Source organism: Rhododendron vialii, chromosome 6a, assembly GCF_030253575.1.
Source record: "Rhododendron vialii isolate Sample 1 chromosome 6a, ASM3025357v1".
NCBI lineage: Eukaryota > Viridiplantae > Streptophyta > Magnoliopsida > Ericales > Ericaceae > Rhododendron > Rhododendron vialii.
Genome location: NC_080562.1, coordinates 34,928,553 through 34,938,426, shown reverse-complemented (window position 1 = coordinate 34,938,426; position 9,874 = coordinate 34,928,553). Strand labels below are relative to the sequence as shown.

The 9,874-nt window shown below is 39.3% G+C and overlaps 2 protein-coding genes across 2 annotated transcripts; both read left to right on the top strand.

The window, feature by feature from the left end:
* The first annotated feature begins 732 nt into the window (after positions 1–732).
* LOC131328674 (F-box protein At3g07870) lies at positions 733–1,806 on the top strand. The gene has a single exon (XM_058361589.1). It carries the CDS (start codon positions 733–735, stop codon positions 1,804–1,806), a length of 1,074 nt encoding a protein of 357 aa, XP_058217572.1.
* A 648-nt stretch (positions 1,807–2,454) lies between these two features.
* Positions 2,455–5,707, top strand: LOC131329313 (exopolygalacturonase-like). Its single transcript, XM_058362400.1, has 4 exons — positions 2,455–3,558; positions 3,885–4,196; positions 4,502–5,020; positions 5,235–5,707. Exons 1-4 carry the CDS (start codon positions 3,292–3,294, stop codon positions 5,478–5,480), a joined length of 1,344 nt encoding a protein of 447 aa, XP_058218383.1. The 5' UTR covers positions 2,455–3,291; the 3' UTR covers positions 5,481–5,707.
* Positions 5,708–9,874: the final 4,167 nt, after the last annotated feature.

The window sequence follows — 9,874 nt, the reverse complement described above, 5'->3', positions numbered from 1 at the left end:
GTCCAGTTTTGTCTTTTTGTGGGCCAGTTCCAGGCCTACAATAATACTCGGAACAATTCACTTTATAGATCTCGTCGAAAACAATGACCAGGCCAAAAATCAAGTTGATTAGATAACGTTTGATGAGATTTTTTTAATGCATTAAGGCTCCGTTCTAGAACAACTTTTTATATACTTATTTCACATTTTCAAACTAAAAAATAATGTAAATAAAAAATAAATTTATTATTATTTTTGTACAGTATAAAAGATCTCCATAAAATCTATCAAATAAGATCCATATTGCTAGAAAAATTATTTGCATAAACACATTATTTTTGAGTTTGAAATTGCCTTCTTAAAAAATAAGTATTTATTTTTAGTTCCAGAACGGGGCCCAAGTTTTAGAGAAATGTGTTGAAGGGGTTGCAATCCGGTGTTGTACACCTTTTTTTATACAACATTAATTCATTTTTGAAATGATATCAAACGGTATTCGATTAATGTGATTTTTGACGTGATCGATGTTCTCAACAATCTTTAAAAAACGAACAGTTTCAATAGTATTTTTTAAAACCTGTAAAGAACTCTCAAAAGGCCGAAACCAGACCGAACTGGAGGGAGGCACACTGGACGGGATGCCGTACAAATGACGAAGCTGTCAGTTGTCACAGTGAAGAATTGAAGTAGAAAATTTTCCGATTGACCCAAAGAAGAAGAAGAAAACAACAAGACGAGTTGAGGTAGAAGAAGATGGATAGTCTTCCTGGAGAAATCATGGTGAACATACTATCGAGACTTCCCATCAAACCCTTACTCCGATGCAAGTCCGTATGCAAATCCTTCCTCAATATAACCCTCGACCCATACCTGATCGAAGCCCATCTCGACCGCGCCTCCTCTCATGACCAAAACCCCAGTCTCATCCTCAACACCACCGTCCTCAACGGCACCACCCACTTCCGGTCCCAGTTGTACTACACCACCCTAACCCCAACCCAATCCAACTCCCCTTGCGACGAGGTCCCTTTCTCGCCCCTCAATTTCGGCGAGTTTCGCGTCGAGGGTTCGTGCCGTGGCTTGCTCTTTTTGCGCCACCGCACGATCGATGACTTTATGTTTGTTATCAACCCGTGTACCGGGAAGCGATTCGAGATCCCCAAGTTAATCATTGCGTCGTGTGGTGTGGAGAGGGGGATTGCGTTTGGGTTTAGCCCCAAAGGCAATGAATATAAAGTGGTAAAGGTTATTGATGGGTCGGCATCGTATGTGTTTAGTTTGAGTGAAGGGGTTTGGAGAGAAGCAGTAGGAGGAGCTCCCAGTTTCAAGATTTCGGAAAATTTCGAATCGGATGAGTGTGTATGCGTGAATGGAGTTATTCATTGGTCATGTTATTCTCCGTTGAATTTTATCGTCTGTTTCGATGTTGGAAATGAAGTGTTCGGCATGATTCCCTACCCTGCTGGTAAGCTCCAATTAGGTGAGGTTACTTTGGTCTTGTTTAGCGGGTGTATTGGTTTTATTGAGTATGACCTGAATTCAGAGGACGATCGTGTTAATATTTGGGTTATGGAAGATTATAATGTGAGAGAGTCTTGGACAAGGAGTGTCATCATAAATGTGAATCACATCGGGTGGGATTGGGGACGGTTTGAGATTCTCTGTGTTCGGAAGAATGGCGAAGTTTTAATGCTTCATAGAAATCAAGCTCTTTTGGTTTATGATCCCAAAACCATGAGTTGTAGGAAGCCCAACATTGTTGGGCTTCCTTCTTGGTTTGAAGCAGTTTGTCATGTGGGTAGCCTTGTTTCACCTCTAGGCTATTGAGAAGGAACATGAAATAAAAGGGGCTACAAAGTGAACCAACTGAAAGGGTTTTGCTTATAAAAGATGTGGCTAATCACAACGACGGTTCTAGTTTTCTCTTGTCAAGTATGAAGAGTATCACTAAACAAAACTCTATTAGATTCAAGTAGCTTGTCCATTGGCACATGAGGAGTAGAACTGGAAGTTGCTAGAGGTTGCTGAATTGTGTTTGCTTCCACCATTGCGCTGTGCTGTGAAGAACCTGAGTATGGAACCTCCTAACGCTAACTTTTTGTGCTATTAGTTTCCAATCATATTGAAAGTGAACAAAGAATACGAACCGATGAATTCATTATGCAAGGTTTTCAGTATGGTTTTAGGCATGTAATATGTTAGTATTGATATATTGCTATGTATGTTCACATTGATGTTTGAGAGATTCATGATGAAAGGGTTGACAAGGAAATACGTAGTCCTCTGAATACAGCTTGGTCATGTTTATGGGCCTTCGGGTTCTCATACCTAGTTGTCTGATATCCTCTCGAGGTTTTCTGCAACCTTCTTTCGCTGGATTATTATGTTGTTATTCCTTTCACTTTGTTTGATTTGCTTTCAAATGGGAATGTCATAATTTGGGTCTCCGTCTACCTTCGATGCTAGAAACTCTGGCCTGCATTGTGATCTGTGAATTCCTCCCTTTCAAATAGCAACACTGGCCTCCATAACTTGTGATTATTACTATTTAGCTAGGCACATGAGGATTGAGATAACTTAAAATGGTAGGGACTTGTTTGGTGGGTAAGGTGTGAAATAGAGTAATTAGTCAAGACATAAAATGCCTTCACTACTGCCAGGCCAAGCACTTCCCTGTGACTTATCTCGTTAGTAATTAACAAGCACACATGCTTTGATTATATGTTAATCAATATTCTAATGACTTCCACACCTTCCTAATCTCTCCGTGTGTGAGAGAGACTCTCCATGTGTGAGAGAGAGTGGTAGATGCAGAATTTGTGACTAGCAAGGGTTAAACCACGTGTATTTTTATATTGATAAGAAAACTTATATTTCACAACTATATATTACTACTTGTGAGGTTCAAGGACGAGCTAATTGTATGTGCGTAGATGTCATTTAATGTTATACTTGTGACCTGATCAATAACTTGAAATTTTAGCAATTTTTTCCACAGCTAAGAATTTTAAGAAACTTTTTCACAAGTTTTCTAAATTAACAGAGCTTAACTAGTATAATAGATGCGGATATTTGTAATTGTGCAGGGCCCGGACACCCCCGGCACCCCCTTGTGTCCGTGGAGAGAGAGTAAAATTAGCTCCTGGATAATAGGGGTGGTTCAGTTAGTACATTCTGGTGTAGAATGAAAAGCTTAAAATAGGAAGTTGAACTGTAAAAATAAGAAGTTGAACTGTAACATTCCACCAGCCTCAAACCAAATTAGCTAAAAGTTAGTTACAAGTTTAGTGGCCTTATGTTCTGTTTCCTGACATGTATAAATATCTAGCTTCACTTTCATTTCAGATCAAAAAGCAAAAAAAACAAAAAAAAAGCTTACATTCCATCATTCCCCTAAAAAAATCGAGTCAAACAAAAAAAAACAAAGACATAAATCGAACGAGAAAAATAGCTATGGAATTCAGTATCGCAGCAATTTCTATCTTGTTATTGTTAACTCAAGGCATAGCAGCCCAGGCTGCTATTTTTGATGTAACCAAGTATGGGGCCAAAGCTGATGGCAAGTCGGATATTAGCCAGGTAACTATTCATATCACAAATTTAACTCGAAAATGATGTGGTTGTGATACTCTTGTTAACTTGATAATTTTCAACCGCGTTTCGTTTAAAGTCACATCTTTTGATACAGAAATCTTGTGTGGGTTCTTTCTTTATTTGTGTATCATTGCTTAAGAAGGGAGTTTCCGTTTGATCAAAACGTCAGACAGAAAACATCGAAATGATTTGTTAAATTAGTCATCTACGTGGGCCACATCATTCTGTACAGAGGTCACGCATGGTATTTATGAATTGCACGTGACAGAAACTTATTTGAGCTTTTTTTTCTTGGAAAATTTCATGTTTAGGCTCTAATGAGTGCTTGGCAAGAGGCTTGTGCATCAACGACCCCAAGCAGCACTGTTCTGATTCCCGGAGGAACATATTTGTTAACAGCAGTGAACATCGTGGGCCCATGCAGGGCTCCAGTGGGGATCCTGGTCCAAGGCACCTTGCTGGCACCGGCGGATCCGGCCCAAGTGAAGGCCGATGCCTGGATCACATTCGAACACATCGATCAGTTCACGCTTTCCGGTAACGGAATTCTTGACGGCCAAGGCGCCATCGCTTGGGCCCACAATGACTGCAGCAAGAACGCCAACTGCGGTCCAATTCCCATGGTAAGCCAACATAAAGTATACGACATTTAGAGTTTCTTGAAAAAGTCGGATGTGATCGATAGGATGTAGCGATACAATCTAGTATGTTTCGATGCTTTCTTCCTTGCTCGTTCAACAATCTAGTATGTTTCGATGCTTTCTTCCTTGCTCGTTCAATCGAACGAGCAAGTTAGACAAGTTAGACATCTTAAATTAAAAAATGTTCAAAACAAGTTAGACTTTTCTTCTATCAGTTTAGGAGACGTCTAATCCAATATGGTTGGTTAATGTAAACAACTTAAGTTTGATTTTATGTTGGAAAACAGAACCTGAGGTTCAACTCCGTCACCAACTCAGTTGTTCGGGACATCACTTCCAAGGACAGCAAAAACTTCCATGTCAATCTCCTCGGCTGCAACAACTTTTCTTTCCAGCACTTCACCATCTCGGCGCCCGAAACTAGCCTCAACACCGACGGAATCCACATTGGACGTTCGACCGGGGTTAACATAACCGACACAAACATAATGACAGGAGATGATTGTGTCTCCATTGGCGACGGCAGCCAGCAGATAAATGTGGAAAGAGTGACGTGCGGGCCTGGCCATGGAATCAGCATCGGAAGCCTCGGAAAGTACAAGGGTGAAAGTCCTGTCGTTGGTGTCACGGTCAGAAACTGCACTCTGACAAACACGCAGAACGGCGTGAGATTGAAATCGTGGCCTGATTCCCCTGCTCCTGGTACTGCCTCAGACATGCACTTTGAGGATATCATTATGAACAACGTCGGAAATCCGGTCCTCATTGATCAAGAATATTGCCCGTATAACCAATGCAACCTAAAGGTACCAGTCTATTTCATGAAGAACCCGTACTAGTTTTTCATCTAGTCTAGTATGAAAGATTAAATTTGGCAGTGGTTTCTTCATTGGCGTAGTGAATTGGAGATACCTATTGCGTTTAACTATAATCGATCTCATCGGAAACTGGACGTTCAAATAGAGATATACCCATTTGATTGAATGGTAATTCATGACATGTTCTGTTTCTTTTCCTCAGAATCCATCCCTAGTGCAGATCAGTCGAGTGAGTTTCAAGAAAATCAGGGGCACCACCTCTACCAAGCTTGCTGTGAAGCTAGTTTGTAGCAGCAGCAACCCATGCCAAAATGTAGAGGTGGGTGACATTGACCTGACCTATACTGGAAAAGAAGGCGGCGCTGCCACTTCCCAATGTGCCAACATTAAGCCAATCCTCTCAGGAAACCAGAATCCAGCCACCTGTAACTCTGCTCAATCTTCTTAAATCTAGCTCAACAGATGTATATAGACTATAGAGATACATGTCAAATTACATGTATTTTTTCCAGCATCGGTGCTTAAAAGCGTCTGATTGGCTTGCGAATAATTGTTGTAACGTATTACAAATCATTGAGAACTACATTCAGATTAATGAAAATCTGAGTATTAGTGGAATTTGATGGACCTCCATTGTAGAAAATCTTCCATTAAAAAAAGTACTTTGTTTAATCAGCTTTTGTTGAGGATTTGGAATCTTTATTTGCCCTTGTGGGCTAAGAATCATTGGGACTTAAAGCAAAATGGATGATTATACCCTGAAAAAGTTTAAAAAGATAATTCAGAAAAGAGATGATATCCAAACAAAACAGTCATCTTCTTCTTCTTCCTCACCGTCAATTTATTTTTGAGGTGTAATGAACCAAGGTAATATTTGTATTTGTTTTCTATGGCACACAAATCACTTTTTGGTGTATGGTACTTAAAAAATCACTTTTGTGGTAAGTATTGCACATTGAGTTATAAGTATTTCACAAGGAGTTGTTTTTTTGAAGATGACAAGGAGTTGTTAAGTATTATTTCATATTGAGTGGTAAGTATTACAGATGTATAATATTTATCACTCAATATGGAATACTTACCACTTCATATGAAATAATTTCACACTGAGTAGTAAGTATTTCATTTGAAGTGGTAAATGTTCCACATTGAGTGACAAGTATTTCAATACTTACTACTCAATGTGGAATACTGACTACTTCTTATGAAATACTTACCACTCAATGTGGAATGATAACCAGATATATAATACTTATCACTCAATGTAGAATACTTACTACTTCATATGAAATAATTTCACACTGAGTAGTAAGTATTTCATATGGAGTGGTAAATATTCCACATTGGGCGGCATATTTCTATACTTACTACTCAATGTGGAATACTTACCACTTCTTATGAAATACTTACAACTCAATGTGGAATACTTACAACTAAAGTGATTTTTTGGGCACCATACACAAAAAAATTTGTGTACCATAGGTGGATTTGTTGATGTCAAAATCTGGATGGTTGATTTGAGCACTTCGATGAGACTCCTGCCAAGTCTGAATAACCACCTTGAGAGTCTTTGGGAAGGATTCCTTGCAAAACAAGTTCAAGGGAAGGACCGGTGGTTTTTCTGGTTGTGGACTCTCCAACGATCAAATTAATTGGGGAATGACAGAGTGAAAGCATTGTAAAAGAGGGAAACAAAGTGTCTACCTTCTAATTGCGAATGTGAGTGATTTATATAGGTTTTGTGTAGGATGTGCACCATTAATGGGATAGTGGGCGGGCGACATTGGTGGCGAATGTGAGTGATTTATATAGGTTTTGTGTAGGATGTGCACCATTAATGGGATAGTGGGCGGGCGACATTGGTGGTAGTCATGTTGTGTCATGGGAGAGTGATTTAGGGATCCCCAAGTGGTGAAACAATAGGAGTGGGTATAGATCATGGGGTAGTGGGAACTGGGAACCGCACTTGTTGGGAAGGTATAATGCGCGCAGTACCGGACCATTCGCTTCCATATCTTGCCGACAGATATAAGCCTTGCCGAGCACCTGGCCATGTGTCATACCTGTAGTGCTTGGCATCAGTGATACAAATTCATACTCATCAATATTAACCAATATCAAATAACTAATCAAACTTTTAAATGATCCATATAAACTTGACTTTTAACAGTAACTGGCCCAGGTGACATCATTTGTCCTAACGCGTTTCATCCAATAGCAGAACTTTAGCAAAGGTCATTATTCATCCAATTCCTAATTAACCCATATGTTTCTAGATTAATTGGTTAATCTTGGTAACTTAATTTAATAACCTTTGCACAATCATGCCCTATAGAATAGTAATATTATGACCCCATTAGATTACCTTTGACTTGCAAGTATTTTGTGATTGCAATAAGAATTTTAATTAAAAGTGATAACTATAGAATGATGGTGAGAGATATAACATGATAAGTATTGTCAAATCCAGCATGGGGTCCGGTGGTGCACTAACTTTTCCAGTATCTTCCTACAAGGTGGACAGTACAATACAATATTAATTCATGCTAATAGACAATTGAAGAAGATAATACAGACAATATCAAGTTGGTTTTTAAAAAGGAGAACCAAAAGCAAAATAATTTTGACCGCAAGGGGTCTGGCCGAGCAGGTATGAGAAAGCAAATAAATGCTTGTCCTTCGTGAAGTCGTATGTTCGAGTCTCACGGAGGCCAAACATTCCAAACATTGGGGTCACTGGTATGCACAAGTTGGCCTGAACACTGGGTCGTTATCAAAAAAATCGTATAGCATTTTTCAAGTTTTCCCAATTCATGGGGCCATAATTGGCTTACAAGAAGAGATTTTGCAAGTAAGTTATCATGCTAAGAGAGAAAAAAAATCAGGCAAGTACACAGACTTAGTTGAACCAATATCCACAAGTTATTAATCTATAAAGTTGCTTACTTTAAGGTAAACCACTTGTGGCTATTACAATCCTTCTGGAAAACAAATAAACTGAACGTGGAAAAGAATTTTTTTCCCCTTAAATCATTGAACCATAGCTTTTTGTTTCCAAATATTGTCCTAGGTAGTACATGACAAAGACAATGACAACCATTGTGTTTATGAAAACAGAAGCCATCAGTTTTGGCTATCTATAACTCTGATTATTGTTTTCCTTTCAAGTCATAGAATATGGAGAAAACAATGGAACACTGTGGAGGGATTCGAGGCCTGTCAAAAACAGGATCTGATTCTTCTCCTGTCAATTCCTACTGCCTAAATGATGGTCCAGGATAAACAATGCAATATCAGTCTTTAACTTGATTCTGATTGCCTATAGATAGTGAAACATTCCCTGGAAACAAAGATGCCTCATCGAACGTCTCAGAACGCAGGATCAAGATATTTTGTTACAATATATTCATTAGGACATCAAGTTTCCCATGGAATTCTTCTTGAAGTTTGCTAAACTAGTGAAATTAGGCAGATCTTGTCGGCAACTTGGTCTTCCAAAGACCCCACAAATTTAGAAAAAGAATGGTAAAAGCAGGAACAAGTGAAAGTCCTTAAAAGCACCCACAAACTCTTGTGACAAGCACTAGCACTAGCAACTCCACCATAACATGCCATTATCACAAGCCATATAGATAGAGAACATAAGGGTAAGCAATCTCTTCAAATTAACTAATCAAGCCTCTAGTAAATTCTGGAAAGGATCTGAGCATCTGGCGGAGAGATGAGGCGGATGCTAGCGGTGATGAGGCGGAACCTCCAAAACATGAGGAAGAGTCCGCGAGTGGCAGACGAGAGCATGTTTGGAGACGGAAATGGAGGCGCTGAATTACCAATCTTTGTTCGCGGAATGGATAGAAGGCGAGCTGGATGGAATGGATTCTCAATCCTACATGACGTTATACGAGCTCCACTATCCCTTCTTTCATGCCTTTCTCATCCTGATACCATTAATGGTGCTGACGGAGCCTGGGCATCAGATGAGTTGGCACTGATATCGGAGATGAATCAGCTCATGGTTAACGATAGCCTGCGCTACGCCATCCTCATGTAGGACATATAGAGACATTACTCCCATCTGATGATCTTGGGTTCTCTTAGTGATTCTGGTTTAGTGATCGGTAATAACGAAATAGCTAGTAAATACTAAATGTACATGGATTCAAAGAGAATAAGCTTTGTTTTAGAGTAGAATCATCTGGATGTCCTATCATGCACCTGGTATTGAGAATTTGTTGTAGTAGAGTAACTATATTCATAGAGAAAAGAGATGTTCATGTTGGCCGGGTTACTTGGTTCCTTCTAAAACCCGGTTGGAGAAGTCCTTTTACATTCTGTAAGAGAACATAGCCTAAAAATTCATCCATGCTTCGGTGAGACAGTACAAGTATAATGACGCACACACATACGCATAAATAGCCGCAGTGAGAGACAGTGAAGCAATTAACCATGCTTGGTATTGCTACATTCTTTGAAGTCACAAGTATGAGTCATATGACCGTAAGCCTAGAATCCCTGAAAAAATAAAGGGGCCCAATGAAAAGGTTTCCTATCATTCATTAGGTATAAAGCATAATGTCAAGGAATGACTTTTCTCTTGTTTCTTCTTGTTCTTTTTTTTTCTTTCAGTTTTGTCGAGGGAGAGAGAATGATATTGCTGTATGGACAACACTCGAAGCAACTTCAATGATAATGCATTTAAGTTACTTACTCTATACACAACACTCAGTACTCTGTAGCATATTCGGGGGGAATTTGGAAACACAAAAAAACTAACTTGCTTTGTGACAGAAAAGGCCAAGCATGAAACATGCTACAAGTAATTGGGTCAAAAGTTTGAGATTT